The sequence below is a fragment of the Symphalangus syndactylus genome, chromosome 5 (genome assembly GCF_028878055.3).
Source record: "Symphalangus syndactylus isolate Jambi chromosome 5, NHGRI_mSymSyn1-v2.1_pri, whole genome shotgun sequence".
Lineage (NCBI taxonomy): Eukaryota > Metazoa > Chordata > Mammalia > Primates > Hylobatidae > Symphalangus > Symphalangus syndactylus.
The window spans coordinates 80,329,139-80,351,966 of NC_072427.2; the positions used below are offsets into that span (position 1 = coordinate 80,329,139).

At 42.7% G+C, this 22,828-nt stretch overlaps 1 protein-coding gene across 4 annotated transcripts in view; it reads left to right on the forward strand.

Annotated features, from left to right (window-relative positions):
* Positions 1–22,828, forward strand: part of PKP2 (plakophilin 2) — a 109,825-nt gene that overhangs the window by 13,439 nt on the left and 73,558 nt on the right. For all 4 annotated transcript variants that reach the window (XM_055280164.2, XM_063639211.1, XM_055280165.2 and 1 more), the window contains exons 2-4: positions 4,150–4,262; positions 4,639–5,336; positions 14,472–14,607. In XM_055280164.2, the coding sequence (XP_055136139.2) occupies positions 4,150–4,262; positions 4,639–5,336; positions 14,472–14,607 (947 nt within the window). The remainder of the gene's footprint in view (positions 1–4,149; positions 4,263–4,638; positions 5,337–14,471; positions 14,608–22,828) is intronic.

The following is a 22,828-nucleotide window of genomic DNA, read 5'->3' on the forward strand; positions in this document are numbered from 1 at the left end:
TTCTCTGATTGAACAGAAAATGACTTATCTTAAATAAATTCATTTCCATCCTTATTAGTATTTACTTTAAAAAAATTTTACTCAGTCCAAAATTTCTTTAAAATCTTAGAACACAGCTATTAATTCACCTTTAATCCAGCATACTGATCTCAAACTCATGACTGCCTAGGCAAATTAGTCTGTAGTATTTGCTGTTTGACATTGGCTATTTATCCAGAAAAACCATCGATTGTGCCAACTTGCAGACTGAATATCTGGAGTCACATCTTTCATGTGTATTCCACAGGAAGAGTGTCTGTGATTTAAAAATTCAATCTTATTTTTTTCCCTGTTTCCAACTACTTTGTAGTTATTTGGGGAACCATTAAACCAGTCTCAGTTCATTCATCTGAAAACTGAAGAAGCAGCTTTCTTCTAAGAACTTATGTTGGCAAATAAAGAATTAATATTTACAGAGTATTTGGAGTTGCGTAAGTGAAGGTTTTAGAGGAAAGAAAAATAATTTTTTTGTCCTCATATCAAAACTATAATAATAATCCCTCTAAGGCCTTGATAAATGACAATGTCATAATAGCCACCTTGCAGGCAGACAATAGAGAGCAGGGGAAAGGAGGAACCCAGGTTGATTTAATAATCAACCCTGACTATTAACTCTGTTTGCAATTTAAAGCAGGTGATTTAAATTTCTCTATTTATAAACATAGATGATAGTAGCTAGCTCCACATCACAGAATATTGTAAAGGAACATAAAATAATTTGAGCTCCTTAAAAGGAAAGTCACATTGAAACGTAAGGAGTTCACACAAGTTGCTTTAAAAAGCCTTAAAACTCACAGCAACAATTTGAATGTCTAATGTCAGTTAAACATGTTAGTTCAATAAACCTGATTATAAATCTCACTGATTAATTAGCTATTTGATAGGATCTACTGTTTCACTGAGTCCTGTCCAAAGATTCTTACACATTTAGAAAATCTTTGCAGGGATCTCAGCTTAAAGATGGAAGAGGCACGCCATTAACTGTTCCTGAATATCTAGCTACTCCTGGAATTAGGGCAAGGGTATATTCCAGGTGATGATGGGCTAAAGAGGCTGATTTACAGAATTTTTCTTGAATTCCTAAAATTGCCTGCTTTCATCACCTGCCATTTTATTATAGAGTAACAGGAATTAATGGTTCCAGCTACGGTCCATAAATGACCATTAGTATTTTGCCATTCTAGATTGTCCCTGACTTTCCTAATTCAGTTTTCATGTGGTCTAAAGGTTTGAACATGGATAGCCCTAAACTAATTTTTATAAAGACAGTAAATTGGATTTCTTATGTATCAGCTAACTAATAATGTTCTGCCTGGCTGTGGCCTTTGTACAAAGGCTTCTTTTCTTGGGGGTGGGGGTAGTGTAAGCACTCTCCCCAGCCACTCCCCCTACCCCGAACCCTTCCCCTTTCTGCATATTTCCAGTGCTGAGGGTACTCTGGCCCCCGGACTCTTCAGGATTAGAGCCTTTTTATGTTCTCTGTACCTGGCCTGCTAGCTTCCTTTCGCACACCAGCCGGGCCCTTGCAGGCCTACCTCCCTGGTGGCCTGGGGAGGAGAGAAGGAGTGCAGAGTAGAGGATAAAGGGTTAGCCTAGGTGAGAGCCTCGGCCAACATAAAATAATAATATGAGGCCGGACACGGCGTCTCACAGAGGCTGAGGCAGGAGAATTCCTTGAACCCAGGAGGCGGAGGTTGCAGTGAGCCGAGATCGTGCCATTGCGCTCCAGCCTGGGCAACAAGAGCGAAACGCCGTCTCAAATAATTAATAATAATAATAATAATATGAGTTGCTTTCAACTTATTTATAATAATAAATGTCAGTGTCCTTAAGGATCCAAATCTTAATGTGTCCTTGATTTCTCTCTTAAATTGGCTGTGGGGTCATGGAAAAGATTGCTTTCAAGTAAGGGAGGCTGAGGCAGAAAGATCACTTGAGCTCAGAGGTTGGATTCAGCCTGGGCGACATAGCGAGACTCCATCTCGAATAAAATTTATGGAAAAAAAATTTTTTTCCTTATTTAAGGTCCAAGTTCCAGCCGTTCTTTGCCATAGCGATTAAAAATTAAGTGGCTGCCTGACCTTTTGCCAGCCCTTGTGGAGAAATCAAGCCCCCTGGAAACAGGAGATGCCTGGTTTATCTCAACTGCTCTTGTCTCTAGGGTGACAGTTACAAGCCTGCCACTGCCTCCTCACAAGACTCCTTGAGGCCTGAAAATTGTTTATCAGACTGTTTGTTTGGCTGTAGGAAATAAGGACACGTGTACAAACATAATTTGGGATGGATTTAGACTTTTTAGCCCTCCGACAAAAATAATTTCAAATTACTGTTCTCCCTCCCCTTGAATGTATCGTCAGTGTTTTGAAAGTTTGTCTTTGTAACAGTTGATTGGAAAAGTTATTGATGTGTTCCCATTGTACTGGAAAGGAGTTCCCTGTGTTGTTGTATTCTCAACATCTTTCATGAGTCTCTGAAGCCTAGAAGAGTTACTTGAGTATATTTTCTCTCTGATTTCTAAAAAATGCTACATAACAAAAAAATTTCAGTTAAACGTAAGAAAGTAGATATTATTTGGCTTTTGGAGATTGTTGATTATTTTGATTAGCCTTTTTTTAAGGCAGTAAGAGAAAACTCAAAAGAAAACAAAAAAAGCTGAGAGAAGGATAGAGGAGGCAGAAGAGGGACACAACATACTGCTTTCCACCACTCCCCCTCCTCAGAGAGGAGTATGTGAAGTTGTATGAGACAGGCATCAGTTGAATCCCTGCAGGCTTCACAGAGCTGAGCACAAAGGGCTGGCTCCTGTCTGTTTTCATGAGAGTGGGCTGGCTAGTAGACCACCAAACAAAGGAGGGGCCAGGTGATTCCACAAAAGCAGTCATTTGGATGGAGTATAGAGGTTGATTTCCTTTCCTGCCTAACTCCCCTGTTGCCAGATATCTCAACCCCAGCGTTGGCCTGAAGTTGATCCATGTTTCCCTTGATCATGCTGATCTACCCTCTTGTTTTTCTTGTTTTTGTTTTTGTTTTTTTGGAGACCGAGTCTTGCTCTGTCGCCCTGGCTGGAGTGCAGGGGCGCTATCATGGCTCACTGCAATCTCGGCTCACTGCAATCTCCGTCTCCCGGGTTCAAGCGATTCTCCTGCCTCAGCCTCCCGAGTAGCTGGGATTACAGGCTCCCACCACCACCCCCGACTAATTTTTGTATTTTTAGGAGAGACAGGTTTCACCATGTTGGCCAGGCTGGTCTCAAACTCCTGACCTCATGATCTGCCCACCTCGGCCTCCCAAAGTGCTGGGATTACAGGTGTGAGCCACCACGCCCGGCCTATCCTGTTGTTTATACAAGCTGTCTTATCTAGTAGTGCTGAGTCACCATTATATTTATTGCCTACACCTGCTTATCACAAGAAGCTTCCGAACTCCTGCCTTGGGAACAGAGTTCTGTGACTTGGGAAACTGAATTTTATAGTCTAGACCAGCTAAACCAGACAATGAGTCCCAAATTTTTCAGCACTATAACAACCAAACATTTTTAGATTTTTGTGAATTTCCCCTCTTTCTTTTTTTAAATTCAACTTTCATTTTGAAAACTTTTTTTTTTTTTTTTGAGACAGAGTTTCGCTTTTGTTGCCTAGGCTGGAGTGCAATGGTGTGATCTTGGCTCACTGCAACATCTGTCTCCGGAGTTCAAGCGATTCTCCTGCCTCAGCCTCCTGAGTAGCTGGGATTACAGGTGCCCGCCACTATGCCCAGCTAATTTTTGTATTTTTAGTAGAGATGGGTTTCACCATGATGGCCAGGCTGGTCTTGAACTCCTGACCTCAGGTGATCCACCTGGTTCTGCCTCCCAGAGTGCTGGGATAAGAGGCATGCGCCACCATGCCCAGCTGAAAAACTTTGGTAGAGAATGTTTTGATAACCTTTGATCACTTGCCATATCCCAGGGTGGTGTGAAACTAGCATTTAAAAACATTGACGTACATTTAATACTTGTTCTTGGCCTCCATTACTTAAATTTAAAAGTTTAATACATCATTGTTATACAGTCTGTAAATATTAATTAGCCTACTTGTATTCTGAGTTATTTTAATATTTGCTTGATTGCAGGAAATCTTCACCGAACCAGCAGTGTTCCTGAGTATGTCTACAACCTACACTTGGTTGAAAATGATTTTGTTGGAGGCCGTTCCCCTGTTCCTAAAACCTATGACATGCTAAAGGTAGGATATCAAAGAATGTAACCCTAGTGATCAGATTACTACCATGAAAATATTTTCAAACTTCCTAAGATTATTTTTGAGTGTTTACTTTTCCCAAGTATTATCATTTCCTAAATGAGTTTTGAGAAAGTTGATATTTGTGAGGATACCATGGAAAACTAGGGATGTGAAACATTCTCACATCCTAGTGCAAATAAATACGACTCAAGTCCACCAAGTCTTATTTTCAAAAAGCCTTTACCCAGAAAGGGGCAAACTTCTCGTCGTCTGATTCAGAGAAACGGACATGTTGGGTGATAGTTCCAGAGTAATTAGTCTTCGGCAAAGTTGAAATTTGATTTATGCCTCCTTTAAATTTTATTTCTCTCATGTGCAGGCTGGCACATCTGCCACTTATGAAGGTCGCTGGGGAAGAGGAGCAGCACAGTACAGCTCCCAGAAGTCCGTGGAAGAAAGATCCTTGAGGCATCCTCTGAGGAGACTGGAGATTTCTCCTGACAGCAGCCCGGAGAGGGCTCACTACACGCACAGCGATTACCAGTACAGCCAGAGAAGCCAGGCTGGGCACACCCTGCACCACCAAGAAAGCAGGCGGTCTGCCCTCCTAGTGCCACCGAGATACGCTCGTTCCGAGATCGTGGGGGTCAGCCGTGCTGGCACCACAAGCAGGCAGCGCCACTTTGACACATACCACAGACAGTACCAGCATGGCTCTGTTAGCGACAGCGTTTTCGACAGCGTCCCTGCCAACCCGGCCCTGCTCACGTACCCCAGGCCAGGGACCAGCCGCAGCATGGGCAACCTCTTGGAGAAGGAGAACTACCTGACGGCAGGGCTCACCGTCGGCCAGGTCCGGCCGCTGGTGCCCCTGCAGCCTGTCACTCAGAACAGGGCTTCCAGGTCCTCCTGGCATCAGAGCTCCTTCCACAGCACCCGCACGCTGAGGGAAGCTGGGCCCAGTGTCGCCGTGGATTCCAGCGGGAGGAGAGCGCACTTGACCGTGGGCCAGGCAGCAGCAGGGGGAAGTGGGAATCTGCTCACCGACAGAAGCACTTTCACTGACTCCCAGCTGGGGTAAGTCCCCTCCTGACCCTGCAGCTCAGTCATTGCCAGCACATTCTGTTCCCACAGCCCTGACAGCATGAGCTGGCACTTCTGGGGCTTGAGAGAAAGGCTTCCAGAGATAAGTGATTAAAATAATGACTTTTCAGGCAGCTGCCTAACTGACAGATCAGCATATTTACCTCAGGGACAGGGGCCAAGCTACCTGCTCACATGGCAGCTTTGTGCGGAAATGTGACATTCAGTCCATCTGTTCCAGATTAGATGCTGGCTGAAGGGACCCTACCCCTCAGCCATGTGAAAATCTGCTCTAAACTCCAAAGTAGGCCAAGAAATGGAGAATTGCTTGCGTATTTTCTTCATCATCCCATGAAATAAAAGGAAAAAATGCTTATTCTTAGCACTAATGCCATTTGGATAACTATGGCTGTAAAAAGAGCTAAGGGAAGATGGCTGACTTCTAGATGTCTCTTGTCTTCCTTTGGTACTTGGTACCTTTTAGATTTCTAGTGTCAGTGATTTGAAGGGGTATTCTTTTGGCAATATTAAATTATTAAAATAACTGAATTTTTAAGGCATTCCTTTCCGTTCCTATTTACTTTATAGCTTGTCTAATTTAGTGTTTGGAACTTAACCCTTATTCAAGTTTAATGCGTGATCACAAATTTTATAAACTGAGCACGTTACTAAGAGAAAGATTGAGAAATGGGTGGCTGATTAGATCAGTAACTCCTGCAATAATGATCTAACATCATTAGGATAAAACATTAGATATGTTATTGTCATTTGATTGCTAAAGTTGTCTAATGATAGTTGTTACCTCTAAACATCCCTTCAAGTGAAATTGTACAGCATGCTCACTGACCAGGTAGCCATCATTAATAAACTACTTCTCAAAATGATGAGGGCTAATCTAATCTTAAGACAGGAAATATTTTTGATGATGTAAAATTCACCATGAGATTTCTAACATTTCTTGTAGTAAGCAGACCTTTGGCAATATGAGCATACTTACAAAGAGGAAAAATAAGCCAGGAGCAGTGGCCCAGGCCCGTAATCCCAGCACTTTGGGATGCCCAGGCGAGCGAATCACTTGAGTTTAGGAGTTCAAGAACAGCCTGGGAAACATGGTGAAACCCCATCTCTACAAACTATACAAATATTAGCCGGGTGTGGTGGTGTGCACGTGTGGTCCTAACTACTCGAGAGGCTGAGGCAGGAGGATTGCTTGAGCCCAGGAGATGGAGGTTGCAGTGAGCCAAGATTGTGCCACTGCACTCCAGCCTGGGGAACACAGTGAGACCTCATCCCAAAAAAAAAAAAGCAAAACGTGAGAGAGAGAAAGTGTGTCAGGTCATTGTTTATGGAGGAAAAAGCTGATAAAGGCTTTTAAACAGGTAATTCAAAATTTATGGAATGCGGCCGGGCACAGTGGCTCACGCCTGTAATCCCAGCACTTTGGGAGGCCGAGGTGGGCGGATCATGAGGTCAGGAGATCGAGACTATCCTGGCTAACACGGTGAAACCCCGTCTCTACTAAAAATACAAAAAATTAGCCAGGCATGGTAGCGGGCGCCTGTAGTCCCAACTACTCAGGAGGCTGAGGCAGAAGAATGGCGTGAACCCAGGAGGTGGAGCTTGCAGTGAGTGGAGATTGCGCCACTGCACTCCAGCCTGGGCGACAGAGCAAGACTCTGTCTCAAAAAAAAAAAAAAAAAAAAAATTTATGGAATGCCTACCATAGCCTAGGATTTGTGATAGCCACAATTTTAGCAAAATGATTTTAACAAAATTATTATCCGACATCCTCCAACAACTGGCATTCTCTTCCTCCATCTCTGTGTCCCTTGCTTCTTGAACCACCCTGTCACTTCCCAGCCTCTCGTCAACCCACTGCAATATGATATCAGTCCCCTCCATTCCACCTAAACAGTCTCCTGACACATGTAGCAATGACGGCCCTATCTGCTACATCCTAAGCAGACACTGTATTGAGTAATATACGCAGTCCTTATATTACTCAACCTGTGGGTGGTGTTTGAGATACCATGAAATTCTCTCATCCCGTGATTTTCAGGGCACCAGCTTCCTCTGGTTTTCCACTCACCTCTCCAGCCATTCTTTGTTAGTCTTCTCTGTGTGCTCTCTTTCTGCCTGCTCAAAGAAGGCATCTTCAGTAACCCTTCTATTCCAAGTCTCGATGCTGTTCCAGAGAGGCCCTGTGTACCTCACTTTTATCCTTATGGTTCTCAAAGTTTTGTCTGCAGTTCCATCCTTGATGCCGAATTCTGGACCTATATGAAAATGTAACAACCTCCTGGAAATTTCAAACTCAGTATGTCCTAAACTAAGTTCATCGTCTCCCTATCCTCAACTTCCACCCATCTCCTCCTGCTGTCTACTATTTTCAAGCCTGGAAGTCATTCTTATCTTCCCCTTCTGTAGTCACCTATCACAAAGCCATATTTTTCTTCTATAATGGGTCTTGCATTTTTCCCCTTCTTTCCATTTCCATTACACAGGCCTCTCTTGCCTCTGGTGTTGCTCAGTCAGAACTGTTGTCTAGGACTCTCAGAATTATCTTTCCACATCTGATCGTTTATAACCCTTCCATAATTCCACTAAGTGTTCATGCTTTTAGGCATGACCTACAAGCCCCATTGTGTTTTCAGCTCTGCTTATCACTTCAGCCTCTTGTCCTTCTACTCTTCTCTGCCATTCATCACCACCATCCCCAAACGTACCCACATACCAATACCCAAACCACCTGGAACCTCTTTACTTTCCTTAATGCAAGATGTTTATCCATATTCATTCTCTCTCTCTTTCCTTCTTTTCCCCGACTCCAGACCTTTACATATGCAATTCTATTTTTGTCTGACTACTTATAATTCTAGGTTTAGCTCAGATACCACCTTTTTTCTGACCACTTCCTTCCCAGTCTAGCTTAGGTGCCCCAGATAGCAGCCTTGTGTGAGTGTCTCTATCGGAATAATATATTGTGGCTATTCATTTGCTTATCTGTTCTCCCTCTGGACTTTGAGCTTTTTGTGAATGCTCAATCATCTTTATATTCTCAGCACCCTAAAATGGAAGTAGGTCTATAGTAGGCATTGTATAAATACATGATGAGGCCAGGCACAGTGGCTCACATCTGTGATCCTAGCACTTTGGGAGGCCCAGGCTGGAGGATTGCCTGAGCCCAGGAGTTTGAGACCAGCTTGGGCAACATAGGGAGACCCCACTTCTATTAAAGATAAACAACTTAGCCTGGCATGATACTGCCCACCTGTGGTCCCAGCTACTCCAGAGGCTGAAGTGGGAGGATTGCTTGAGCCAGGGAGGTTGAGGCTACAGTGAGCTGTGATTGTGCCACTGTACTCTAGCCTGGGCAACAGAATGAGATCTTCTTTCAAAAAATAAGTATATGGTGAAAGAGTGAAGGAATTAAAGAAAGGAGAAATGAAACATAAACTTTACTTTTTGCCATCTAGGTTCTTTTGTGGCTCAAATTCTAGAAGTATTAGTCATACTATTTTTGGATTATTGTTTTAATAGAAAGGGTAAATTGTATTAGAATATTTAATCATATTTCAAAGAATAGAAGAAACCCTTGGGGTCAAGAAGTTTAAAAGTAATGAGTAAGAAATGTCTTCCTGAGATTTCCCCAAATTCTGGAGAGTAGAAATCATAGAAATCAACTTTTTTCTCTGATTTTGAAAGGAAAATTTGGCTCTCTGTGGAAAGGAGAGGGAGCCAGAAGTATTTTGTGTAATGAGGAAGATAGATGCCCAAGGTAGTGCCTGTGCCTGCCTGACATCCCCCTTCCCTCTGCTGGGCTCCACGCCTCATTTCAGTTTCCCAGGCTGCTCCCTGGGACACCTGCCCTGAGACCACACACTGTGTTCTCCTTGGTCCCGCATTGTCAAACTTTGTCCAGCCCTTTTTTTGGGGGGATTTAAGTTTTTATGCCTAGTGAAACTCCCACATGTAAAGGAGTATTCTTTCATATATGTTGAATATTAACTGGATAAAACCATAAGCCTGCGTAATGACCTAAGGTATTAAACAATGGACCTGGCTTTCCAAAAAAAGAATGGCTGGTTAAACAGTTACTAATGCAGCTAAAAACTGAGACTTAGAGTATGAGAGAGACAAACTGATAAAACTGATCTTGTAAATCAAACTGATGAAAAAGGTTTTTAAGAATCACCACAAAAAAATTCTAGATGAATTTTTCTAACACCATGATTTATGACTGGTTGGAGACTGATGGTTCTGCAAACGAGTATTAGGATCTTCATAGGTCCTTCCCAGTAAGCATCACAAAAGATGAAAATGGGCTGGGCACGGTGGCTCACGCCTGTAATCCCAGCATTTTACAAGACCGAGGTGGGCGGATCACTTGAGGTCAGGGGTTCAAGACCAGCCTGGCCAACATGGTGAAAATCCGTCTCTACTAAAAATACAAAAATTAGCCGGGCATGGTGGTGGATGCCTGTTATCCCAGCTACTCGGGAGGCTGAGGCAGGAGAATTGCTTGAACCCAGGAGGCGGAGGTTGCAATGAGCTGGTATCGTGCCATTGCATTCCAGCCTGGGCGAAGGAGCAAGACTCAATCTCCAAAATGATAATTAAATAAAAATTAAATAATTAAATAAAAAAGATGACAATTGAGTGAGATGTATGATGGTCTAGGAGAGGAGCAATGAAAAATAGGATATGTCATCAAGTGCTAGGTTGTGTGATACATATTAGTGTCTACAGAAATTTAATGAACACAAGAGCAGGGCCGGTCATGGTGGCTCACACTTGTAATCCCAGCACTTTGGGAGGCTGAGGCTGGCAGATTGATTGAGCCCAGGAATTTGAGACCAGCCTGGGCAACATGGCAAAACCCCACTTCTGCAAAGTACAGGAATTAACTGGGCACGGTGGTGCATGCCTGTAGTCCCAGCTACTCAGGAGGCTGAGGCAACAGAATCACTTGGGCCTGGGAGATCCAGGCTGCAGTCAGCCATGACCACGACAGTGCACTCCAGCCTGGGCAACAGAGTGAGACCCTTTCTCAAAGCGAAACAAACAAACAAACAAACAAAACCCACAACGGCATTGTGCTCTGGGATTAGTTGAGGGAGACTAAGCAGAGAGGGTGGATCTTCTCTAGGACTGACCCTTAAATTTGTGACCAAGAGCACTGCAGAGCAGAGGACAGATCATACTGACTTCCCTCCATGTCCTCTTAATTACTACCTGCTTTAGTTCTTTGATTTTTCATCTCTTTCAGCTCTACCTTTTTTTTCCATTTCCATTTTTAACAGCCCAGTTCAAGGCTTTTTTTGCCTCAGCTGAACCTTTTATAGTGCCCTCAACACTGCCTCTTTCTTTCAAGAAACACATATCCATTCCAGAGTCATCTTTCCAAAGCATTGCTTTCATCATACTTCAAAATATTTGTGGGGATTTGCATTTACTGAGCGTCTGACAACACTTGTAGGAGCTATCCATTCATTATTTTATGTTTGCTTTGCCTTCAGAGGTGTAGCCATATTCTAATAGCAGGGGAACCAGCCCAGGAAGGGCTGTGGTGTTAGTTGGCAGGAATGCTGGCTACTGGGGGATTACACACACACACACACACACACACACACACACACACAAACTACTGGGTTGTTTTGTTTTTTCGAGACAGAGTTTCACTCTTGTTGCCCAGGCTGGAATGCAATGGCACGATCTCGGCTCACTGCAACCTCCATCTCCCAGGTTCAAGCAATTCTCCTGCCTCAGCCTCCTAAGTAGCTGGGATTACAGGTGCCCACCACCATGCCCGGCTAATTTTTTGTATTTTTAGTAGAGATAGGGTTTCACCATGTCGGCCAGGCTGGTCTTAAACTCCTGACCTCAGGTGCTTCGCCCACCTCAGCCTCCCAAAGTGCTGGAATTACAGGTATGAGCCACCACCGCCCGGCCAAGTTACTGGGGTTTTTTTCCCCCTGTAATGTCTCATATTCTGACCAGTGGTATTTTACACTGCTTTCTCTTACATTTTTAAATTTATACTGATATCATTTAAAAAACTGTTGAAACGACTTACTTCTGGAGAATATGTTCAGGGGTCAGTGGGGCTAGGGAACAACTTCTCTTCCTGATTCTCCAGCCCAGGCCCATCGCCATCTCCCAAGCCACATTTCTGCAGGCTTCAAGAAATGTTTTATAAGCGAGTGGGGAGAGAGAGAAGGAGGGAGGAAGAGAGAGAAAAGGGGCTGGAACAGGGGAATGCTGTAGGAGAATACAGGAGGAAAGAATAGCTCTGGCTGGGATAGGGGCACAGAAAAGATTTCACAGAAATGAAGATGTTTGAGCTGAGACAGGAGGATTGCTTAAGACCAGGAGTTGGAGACCAGCCTGGGCAATATAGCAAGGCCTCATCTCTACAAAAAATTAAAAAATTTGGCCGGGCGCGGTGGCGCATGCCTGTAATCTCAGCACTTTGGGAGGCTGAGGTGGGTGGATCACGAGGTCAGGAGTTCGAGACCAGCCTGGCCAACATGGTGAAACCCCATCTCTACTAAAAATACAAAAATTAGCCAGGCGCGGTGGTGGGTGCTTATAATCTCAGCTACTCGGGAGGCTGAGGCAGGAGAATTGCTTGAACCTGGGAGGCAGAGGTTGCAGTGAGCCAAGATCGTGCCACTGCACTCCAGCCTGGGTGACAGAGCAAGACTCTGTCTCAAAAAAAAAAAAAAAATTAAAAAAATTAGCCAGGTGTGGTGGCATGCACCTGTAGTCCCAGCTATTCAGAAGGCTGAAGTGGGAGGATCGCTTGAGTCCAGGAGGTTGAGCTATGATCACATCACTGCACTCTCACCTGAAACAGAACAGGACTGTGTCTCTCTAAAAAAAGAAGAACAAGAAGAAATGAAGATACTTGAATTGAGTCTTGAAGAATGGGTAAGAATTAGGTAGTATGATAAGCTTCCTGGAAGAGTCAAAGAAGGTGGCCTGTGAAGAAGGTGGCAGTGTTTAGAGAAGGATTAAAAGCCCGGTGTGATTGGAGGGGTGTAGTAGATTCAAGGAGGGGGAGGAAAAGAGGTTGAGGATGACAGGAAGGGGAGTCAGACTTGGGCCAGAACGTATGCTGTGTTATGGAGTTGGACTTGATAGACAGTCAGACAGAAAGTTGACCCCCTGACAGCTGTAGTAAACCTTGCTGAGGAAGTCTTCACTTCGTTTAGGAATTTTTTTAGTGATAAAGTGAAATCGCATTGGGTTGCCTAAGTGTGAACACAGAGCTTCTATGTGAATCGTGTTCAGGAAAATAAAGGATTAGTGTAATGGAATTATTTGTGGGTGTTGGAGATGGGAAATTCAAACTTTCCTGAGTCATGTATGGCTTATGAAACGGATTAATGGCTCAATCTTTTTTAAAAAAAAAAAAAAAAGCTGCATAACAGAAGGCTGTTCTTATGAATGATCTTTCATCAGTTAAAACACCCGTGATGGCTGGTAAAGACTTTGCCGTTGAGCTTGAGACTAGACTTCCAGAGTTCTGACTTCTCTTTAAAGGCCTCAGAGTCCATGAATGTAAAATATTCCCATCTCCTTTAAAAGGTGTGTGTATGTTAGATAAAAATATTAGATAAAAGTGACTCAAATTCTAGTTTTAATGGTAATAGCCTGCATTTTTGTTTACTAATTATAATTGACTCGTGAGGCACATTAAAAACATGAGATCATTATAGAATTCTCAGTATAGATGCCAGAGATTTTCTGCTTCACTTTTAATACCCTTTATACTTATGAGGTAACCCTTCTGTGTTTGAACATGTGTTTCAGAAGCAGGGGGTATTAGTTTTTAGTCATGAGGCCCATTACTCCTTATCACCCCACCTGCACCACACCCACCCACACACAGGCACACCCTTCATAAGGCTGCACACACTAACACCTGTACACATGTGCATGTATTCATGGGATAGCCTGATAGAAAAGAGTATTTACTCACTATACCTGCTAGTAGATATTGGAAAACTCCTTCTCAGAATGCCTCCAGTGTCTCTGTTACCTGGAATGAATCAGGTATAACGCTCTTTGAAGCCAAAGAACAGTCCTAAATTACCTTTAAAGCAGGTCTTTAGTCATTATTTTGTTTGTTTGTTTGTTTGTTTGTTTGTTTGTTTTTGAAACAGAGTCTTGCTCTATTGCTCAGGCTGGAGTGCAGTGGCGTGACCAAGGCTCATTGCAGCCTTGACCTCCCAGGCTCAAGCGATCCTCCCACCTCAGCCTTCCAAGTAGCTGGGTCTACAGGCGCATGCCACCACACCCAGCTGATTTTGTTTGTTTGTTTTTTGTAAAGACAGGGTCTCACTATGTTGCCAGGGCTGGTCTTGAATTCCTGGACTCAAGCAATCCTCCTGCCTCGCCCTCACAAAGTGCTGGGATTACAGATGTCAGCCACCATGCCCAGCCTAGAAATAATTTTTAATTTCTGTAAACAGATTTCTTTTGGATTGTTTTAAAAGTCTTATGGTGCCTTTAAAGTTGCTTTTAAGGTGTAAGAATCATAGGATACATATTTATCTTTTTTCCTTTTTTTTTTTTTTTTTTTTTTGAGATGGAGTCTCATTTTTTCTCCTAGGCTGGAGTGAAGTGGCACTATCTCTCCTCACTGAAACCTCCACCTCCCAGGTTCAAGTGATTCTCCTGCCTCAGCCTCCTGAGTATTACAGTATTACACCTGAGATTACAGGTGTATAGCACCACACCCAGCAAATTTTTTGTATTTTTAGTAGAGATGGGGTTTCACCATGTTGGCCAGGCTGGTCTTGAACTCCTGACCTCAAGTGATCCGCCCACCTCAGCCTCATATTTATTTTTAAAAGTTCAGCTTCTTTCTTTGGTATATGGTATAATTCAATCGAATGACATCATCCAATGTCTCCTATCTGATCAGAGCTGGAGAATTTCTAGCCAGTAGTCCCTCTGCCTTGTGATCTTGGGTGCTGATTTTTCTTTTGGCTGAAGAAAAGCCAAGGTTCAGATGTTCTAGTGCTTCCCAGTGTTCACTGAGTCATCTCTAGAGGACCAGGTTGGTAGGCAGGAGGAGGGAGGTTTGGAATCTGGCTGAATCTGTGCCTGTTTGTCTAGGAATGCAGACATGGAGATGACTCTGGAGCGAGCAGTGAGTATGCTCGAGGCAGACCACATGCCGCCGTCCAGGATTTCTGCTGCAGCCACTTTCATACAGCACGAGTGCTTCCAGAAATCTGAAGCTCGGAAGAGGGTGAGTGTCATCTTCAGTCCATTACAAAGCGCAACACACTTTCACTTCTGTTATGGTGACTTTGTACACTGAAACCAATAATTTATTTAAATTTTTAAAAATTGGGACCGGGCGCGGTGGTTCATGCCTATATTCCCAGCACTTTGGGTGGCCGAGGCAGGTGGATCACAAGGTCAAGAATTTGAGACCAACCTGGCCAACATGGTGGAACCCCCGTCTCTACTAAAAATACAAAAATTAGCTGGGTGCAGTGGCAGGCACCTGTAATCCCAGCTACTCGAGAGGATGAGGCAGGAGAATCACTTGAACTGGGAGGTGGAGGTTGCAGTGAACTGAGATCGCGCCACTACACTCCAGCCTGGGTGACAGAACAAGACTCCATCTCAGAAAAAAGAGAAGAGAAAATCGACCGAGCGCAGTGGCTCACACCTGTAATCCCAGCACTTTGGGAGGCCAAGGCAGGCAGATCACTTGAGGCAAGGAGTTCAAGACCAGCCTGGCCAACATGATGAAACCCCAACTCTACTAAAAAAAAATACAAAAATTAGCCGTGTGTGGTGGCACATGCCTGTAATCCCAGCTACTCAGGAGGCTGAGGCAGGAGAATCGCTTGAACCCAGGAGGCAGAGGCTGCAGTGAGCCAAGATTACACCACTGCACTCCAGCCTGGGCAACAGAGCGAGACTCATCCTGAAGAAGAAAAAACAAACAAAAACTTCATTGAGGTCTTTTACTTTAAAAGAAAACAGCCACTCATTACCAAAAATATTTCCTGCAATTCGGAAATGTAGAAAGTAAGTCACTACACAAACTTCCCTTTCTTTTCCTGTCTCCCCAACCTCTCCATTTAGAACCATCCCCAGAGGCGAGGGTTTTGCATCTTTTTTTCATTCAGTGACTCCATTAACATTTGTAACAATTGTTCAATGAATTGCTTTGTGCATATGTTTTGACCCTTCTGTTCCTGTAGGACAGATCCTCAGAGATGGAATCAATATGTTATTTTATATTTGTTTTAAAAAGTGATACATTTATGAGGGAGGAGGAATCACAGCTCAAAAAGGTATTCAGTGAAAAGTCTCTTCTACTCCAAACTCCAGCCTATATATTCTCTCTGTTCTGTCTCTTTCACTCTCTCACACACACAAAACACATATATCAATTTTTTATCTTTCCAGAGATATTTTATACATGTAGAAACAATTGTTGAAACAGTTGATTGAGTATCCTTTTTAAAACATGAAATCATAAATGATAACTTACTACTTACAGTACTTAATTTTTTCACACTGTATCTTGGAAATCTTCAATATATATTAATCTGACCTCATTCTTTTAAGATGCTGCATAGATTTCTGTTGTCTAAATGTATCAGGTTTTTTTTTGTTTTTTTTTTTTTTTTTGAGACGGAGTCTCGCTCTGTAGCCCAGGCTGGAGTGCAGTGGCGCGATCTCGGCTCACTGCAAGCTCCGCCTCCCGGGTTCACGCCATTCTCCTGCCTCAGCCTCTCCGAGTAGCTGGGACTACAGGCGCCCGCCACCGTGCCCGGCTAATTTTTTTTTTTTGTATTTTTAGTAGAGACGGGGTTTCACCGTGGTCTCGATCTCCTGACCTCGTGATCTGCCCGCCTTGGCCTCCCAAAGTGCTGGGATTACAGGCGTGAGCCACTGCGCCCGGCCAGTGTATCAGTTTTGTTGGTTCATTTTTTAACTACCTTACTGAGGCACAATCTGACATAGTTTTGACAGGTTTGACACTATAAAACCATCATCACAATCAAGATAACAAATGTATCCATTACCTCCAGCGTTTTCTTGTGCCCCTTTGTCATCCATATAATCCCACCTGCCCTCAACGTACTAACAGCCTCCCAAAACAACCAGTGATCTTCTTTCTTTCTATGTTGTGAGACAGGGTCTCACTGTGTCGCTTAGGCTGGAGAACAGTGGTGTGATCACAGCTCACTGCAGCCTCAACTTTCTGGGCTCAAGCAATCCTCCCACCCCAGCCTCCTGGGTAGCTGGGACCGTAGGCGCACACAACCATGCCCAGCTAATTTTTGTATTTTTTGTAGAGATGGGGGTCTCACTATATGTTACCCAGGCTGATCTGGAACACCTGGCTCAAGCAGTCCTCCTTCCTCGGCCTCCCAAAGTTCTGGGGTTACAGGTGTGAGCCATCATGCCCAGCCATGATCTGGTTTCTGTCACTATAGATTGAATTTTCTCGAATTTTATATAAATGGAATCATATAGAATATAAGCTTTTTTTGGTTTGAATTATTTTACTCAGAGTAAGTCTTTTGAGATTCACCCATTTCGTGTTAATCAGAAGTTTTGGCTATTACGAATAAAGCCACCATGAACATTTGTATACAAGTCTTCATGTAGATGTATGCTTTTATTTCTCTTCAGTAAATACCTAGGAGTAAACGCCTGGATGGTATGATAGGTGTATGTTTGACTTTTTAAGAAACTGCTAAACCATTTTACAAAGCAGCTGTGCCATTTTACATTCCCACTCTCAATTTATGAGAGTTCCAGTTCCTCCTCATCTTAACATTTGATATAGTGAGCCTTAATGTTAGCCTATAAGTTTGTACAGGTGTTTTATTGTGGTTTTAATTTGCATTTCCCCAATGACAAAGGGGTTGAACTTTTTTTTGTTGTTTTTGAGACAGGATCTGCCTCTGTTGCCCAGGCTGGAGTGCAGTGGCACAATCTCGGCTCACTGCAACCTCCACCTCTCAGGCTCAAGTGATCTTCCCACCTCAGCCTCCCAAGTAGCTGGGCCTACCGGTGCACTATCACACCTTGCTAATTTTTGTGTTTTTTGTAGAGACAGGGTTTCACCATGTTGCCGAAGCTGGTCTCCAACTCCCGAGTTCAAAGGGGCCAGCTACCTTGGCCTCCCAAAGTGATGGGATTACAGACATGAGCTACCACGCCCAGCCAGAACATCTCGTTATGTGCTTATTTGCCACTTATATGTCTTCTTCGGTGAAATGTGTATTCAATTCTTTTGCCCATTTTGTTTTGTTTTGTTTTCTTTTCTTATTATTGAATTTTGAAAGTTTTTGAATATTTTCTATGCACAAGACCTTTTCTAGATATGTAATATGAAAACATTTTCTCCCAGTTGTGCTTTGTTTTTTCATCTCCTAATAGATTTTCATTTTAATGGGATTTAATTTATTCAGTTTTTTCCCTTTGTGGTTTGTGCTTTTCATGTGTATCCAAGAAATCTTTCCCTATGCAAAGGTTAGAAGATAATCTATATTTTATCCTAGAAGTTTTGTAAATGTTATATATTTTAGTTGTTCTGTGGTCCATTTGTGGTTAATTTTTTATGTATTGTAAGATGTGGACTGAAGTTCCTTTTTTTGGTATATGTAAATTTAATTGTTCAGGTATCATTTGTTGCAAAGACTTATTTCACTGCTAAATTGTCTTTGTATCTTTGCTGAAAAGGAATTGATCAAATATGTGAGTCTATTTCTGGACTGTGTATCCTGTTCTATTGATCTATTTGTCTTTTTTTTTTTTTTGAGACGGAGTCACTCTGTTCCAGACAGGAATGCAGTGGCGCAATCTTGGCTCACTGCAGCCTCTGCCTCCCGGGTTCAAGCCATTCTCCTGCCTTAGCCTCCCGAGTAGCTGGGATTATAGGCATGTGTCACCACACATGGCTAATTTTTGTATTTTTTTTTTTTTTTAGTAAAGTCGAGGTTTTATCATGTTGGCCAGGCTGGTCTTGAACTTCATGCCTCAAGTGATCTGCCCACCTCGGCCTCCCAAAGTGCTGGGATTACAGGCATAAAGCCACTGCGCCCAGCCAATTTTTTTTTTTTTTTTTTTTTATCTAAGATGGAGTCTTGCTCTGTCACCCATGCTGGAGTGCAGTGGCATGATCTTGGCTCACTACAACCTCCGCCTCCTGGGTTCAAGTGATTCTCCTGCCTCAGCCTCCTGAATAGCTGGGATTACAGGCACCTGCCACCACACCCGGCTAATTTTTGTATTTTTGGTACAGACAGGATTTCACCATGTTGGCTAGGCTGGTCTCCAACTCCTGACCTCAAGTGATCCGCTCACCTCAGCCTCCCAAAGTGCTGGGATTACAGGTGTGAGCCACCATACCCGGCCTGTAAGATTATTTTTGAATGTTTACTATTCCCAAGTATTGTTTCCTAAATGAATTTTGAGAAAATTGATTTTTGTGAGGACACCATGGAAAACTGGGGATGTGAAACATTCTTATATCCTAGTGCAAATAAATATGACTCGAGTCAACCATGTCTTACTTTCAAAAAGCCTTCATCCAGAAAGGGGCCAACTTCTCATCATCTGATTCAGAGAAACAGACATGTTAGGTAGTAATCCCAGAGTAATTAGTCTTCAGCAAAGATGAAGACTATTCGTCTGTCTTATTCAAATTCCACAGTCTTGATTACTATAGTTTTATAAGTCTTGAAATTAGGTAATGTTAGTCCTTTCATTTTATTCTTTTTCAAAGTTTTGGCTATTCTGCATCTTCAGCAGTTCCATTTGAAGTTTAGAATCAGCTTGTCAGTTTCTTAAAAAATAATTGCTGGGATTTTGTTAGAGATTGCACTGAATCTGTAGATCAATATGGAGAGAATTGACATCTTAACAATATTGAGTCTTGTGACCCATGACCATGGTACATCTTAACATTTATTTAGGTCTTCAGTTTTTCTCAGCAGAGTTTTATAGTTTTTACTGTAGAGGTCTTTCATGTCTTGTCTTAGATTTATCCCTAAGTTTATCATATTTCCAGATGCTACTATAAATGGTACTTTTTAATTTCTATTTTTGGTTGTTCATTGCTAGTATATAGAATAGATAATATATATATAATATATATATTTACGTGTGTGTGTGTGTGTGTGTGTGTGTGTGTGTGTAGTACTGGCTAGAACCTCTCCTACAGTCTTGAAAAGAAATGGTGAGCGTGGGCATATTATCCTGTTTCTCATCTGAGGGCAAAAGTATTCAGTCTTTCTTTCACCCTTAAATATGCGACCTGTAGGTTTTTTGATAAATGACCATATCAAGTTGAAGAACTTCCCCTTCTACTCCTGCTTTAATGGAGTTTTTGAATCACGAATGGATGTTGGATTTTGTCAGATGCTTTTTATGCATTTATTGAAATATTTTTATGGTTTTTTTTTTTTTTTGAGACAGAGTCTCGCTGTCGCCCAGGCTGGAGTGCAGTGGCACGATCTCGGCTCACTGCAGGCTCCGTCCCCCGGGGTTCACGCCATTCTCCTGCCTCAGCCTCCCGAGTAGCTGGGACTGCAGGCGCCCGCCACCTCGCTCGGCTAATTTTTTGTATTTTTAGTAGAGACGGAGTTTCACTGTGTTAGCCAGGATGGTCTCGATCTCCTGACCTCGTGATCCGCCCGCCTCTGCCTCCCAAAGTGCTGGGATTACAGGCGTGAGCCACCGCGCCCGGCATTTTTATGGTTTTAAAATTTCAATTTTGCCATTATGGTAAATTACCTTGATTGATTTTAAAATGTTATTCCATTCATAAACCCCACCTGGTTATGATGTACTGTCACTTTGTAGGTTTTATGACTAGATTTGCTAAAATCTTGTTAAGAAATTTTATGTCTGTATAAAAAACAAGATGTCTACTTTTAGTGTCTTTGTCTGATTTTGAGTTGAGGGTAATACTAGTCTCATAGAATGAACTGGGAAGTATTCCCTTCTTTTCAGCTTTTTGAAAGAGTTTGGTGAGAAATGGTATTATTTCTTCCTTAAATGTTTGGTAGACTTCAGCAGTGAAGCCATCTCAGCCTGAAGATTCTTATGTGTGAGAAGGTTCTTAGCTGCAAATTCAGTTTCTTTAACTGCTGTGGGGCTGTTAGGCTATCAGTTGCTTTTTTAGTGAGCTTTGGTAGTTTGTGTCATTCAAGGGAGTCTTTCAAGGGATTTGTTCATTTGATCTAAATTGCTCCAGTGCTCTTTGTGTAGATAGTGTGATCATTTACCTTTACCTGAAAATTTTTATTTTGTTTTTTTACAAATCCACTTTTATTTATTATTGTTTCATTAGTTTAAATCCTTGAGGGGTACAGCATCACTCGGACTCTGTCCAATAGCTCTAGCAGGAAGATTGCTTTGGAATTTGGCACAAACCATGCCACTGTTTTCATGGGCCCGAGTTACCTTTCCCCAGATCACTCTGGTTTTGTTTGGTTTGCTGCCAGGAGTCACCGTGTTGTTCTTTGCTTTGTATACATAAGGACATCTCTTACCCAAATAGAATTCTGTTTCATCTCGGGCATAAACACCTTTAATTTTAAGAAGAGATGTGTTCCGTTTCGTTCTGGAGACCCCACTTATAGCCAGCAAAAATGGCCTCGGACTACAGCCTGCTTTCCAGACGTATTTCCATTTAGAAGTCCTGTTCCTAGCAGGTCTCCACAGGATCCAGGATGGCGAGGCAAGAATATTTATTTATTTATTTATTTATGAGACAGAGTCTCACTCTGTCACCCAGGCTGGAATGCAGTGGCGCGATCTTAGCTCACTGCAACCTCCACCTTTCGTGTTCATGTGATTCTCCTGACTCAACCTCCCGAATAGCTAGAATTACAGGTGCCCACTACTACGCCCGGCTAATTTTTGTATTTTTAGTAGAGGTAGTGTTTTGCCGTGTTGGCCAGGCTGGTCTTTCACTCCTGACCTCAAGTGATCCACTCGCCTCTCAAAGTGATCCCCTTGGGTCCTCCTCAAGTGATCTACCTCCCAAAGTGCAGGGTATGAGCCACCATGCCCAGACTACCTGAAGAATTTTCTTTTCTTTTCTTTTCTTTTTTTTTTTTTGAGACAGAGTTTCACTCTTGTTGCCCAGGCTGGAGTGCAGTGGCACGATCTTGGCTCACTGCAACCTCCACCTCCTGGGTTCAAGCGATTCTTCTGCCTCAGCCTCCCAAGTAGCTGGGATTACAGGCATGAGCCACCATGCCCAGCTAATTTGTATTTTTAGTAGTGATGGGATTTCTCCATGTTGGTCAGGCTGGTCTCAAACTCCCAACTTCAGGTGATCCACCCGCCTTGGCCTCCCAAAGTGCTGGGATTACAGGTGTGAGCCACCACGCCTGGCCTACCTGAAGAATTTTTAAAAAATATTTATTTTAGTTCATCACCAGCAAACCTGCATTATTTCATCTTCTGTATGTCTGAAAAAGAATTTCATCTTTGCTTTTGAAAGGTATTTTCACTGGCTAGAATTCCAGGTTAACAATTTCTAAATATTAGTACTGAAAGTTGGCCACGGCATGGTGGCTCACGCCTGTAATCCTAGCCCTTTGGAGGACTGAGGCGGGCAGATCACTTGAGGCCAGGAGTTCAAGACCACCCTGGGAAACATGGTAAAACCCTGTCTCTACTGAAAATACAAAATTAGCCAGGTATGCTGGCGGGTGCCTGTAATCCCAGCTACTTAGGAGGCTGAGGCAGGAGAATCGCTTGAACCCAGGAGGCGAAGGTTGCAGTAAGCTGAGATCACACCACTGCACTCCAGCCTGGGCAGCAGAGTGAGCCTCTGTCTCTGTCTCAAAGAAAGAAGGAAAGCTGCTCCACTGTCTTCTCACTTGCATCACTTGCATTGTTTTAGATGAGAAATCTCCTGTCATCCTTATCTTCCTCCATACATGAGTCTTTTCTTCCCCCATCTGGCTGCTTTTAAGATTTTCTCTTTCTTACTGGTGTTGATCAATTTGGTCACATGTGCCTTAGTGTAGTTTCTCTTAGTTTTTTGTACTTGGGAGTTCACTGAGCTTCATAGATTTGTGAATTTCTACTTTTCATCAAAATTAGACAATTTTCACATTTTTTCTATTCCTCCTTTGGGAACTACAATTACATACACATTAGGCTTCTTTAGGTCTTTCTTTTTTAGTCTTCTTTCTCTGTGTTTTTAGATAAGCTCAATTCCTATGCTTTACGTTTGCTAATCTCTCAATATGTGTTTAATATGCCATTAATACATTAATATGTGTTTAATATGCCATTAATCTTATTCAGTGTATTTTTTCTTCATACAATGTAGTTTTCATCTCTAAAATTTAGATTTCAGTATTTTTATGTCTTCTATGTTTCTATTTAACGTGTTCCATTTTTGCTCAAGATTTTTGAACATATGGAAGACAGATAAAATTGCTACCTTAATGTCCTTGTCTGCTAAT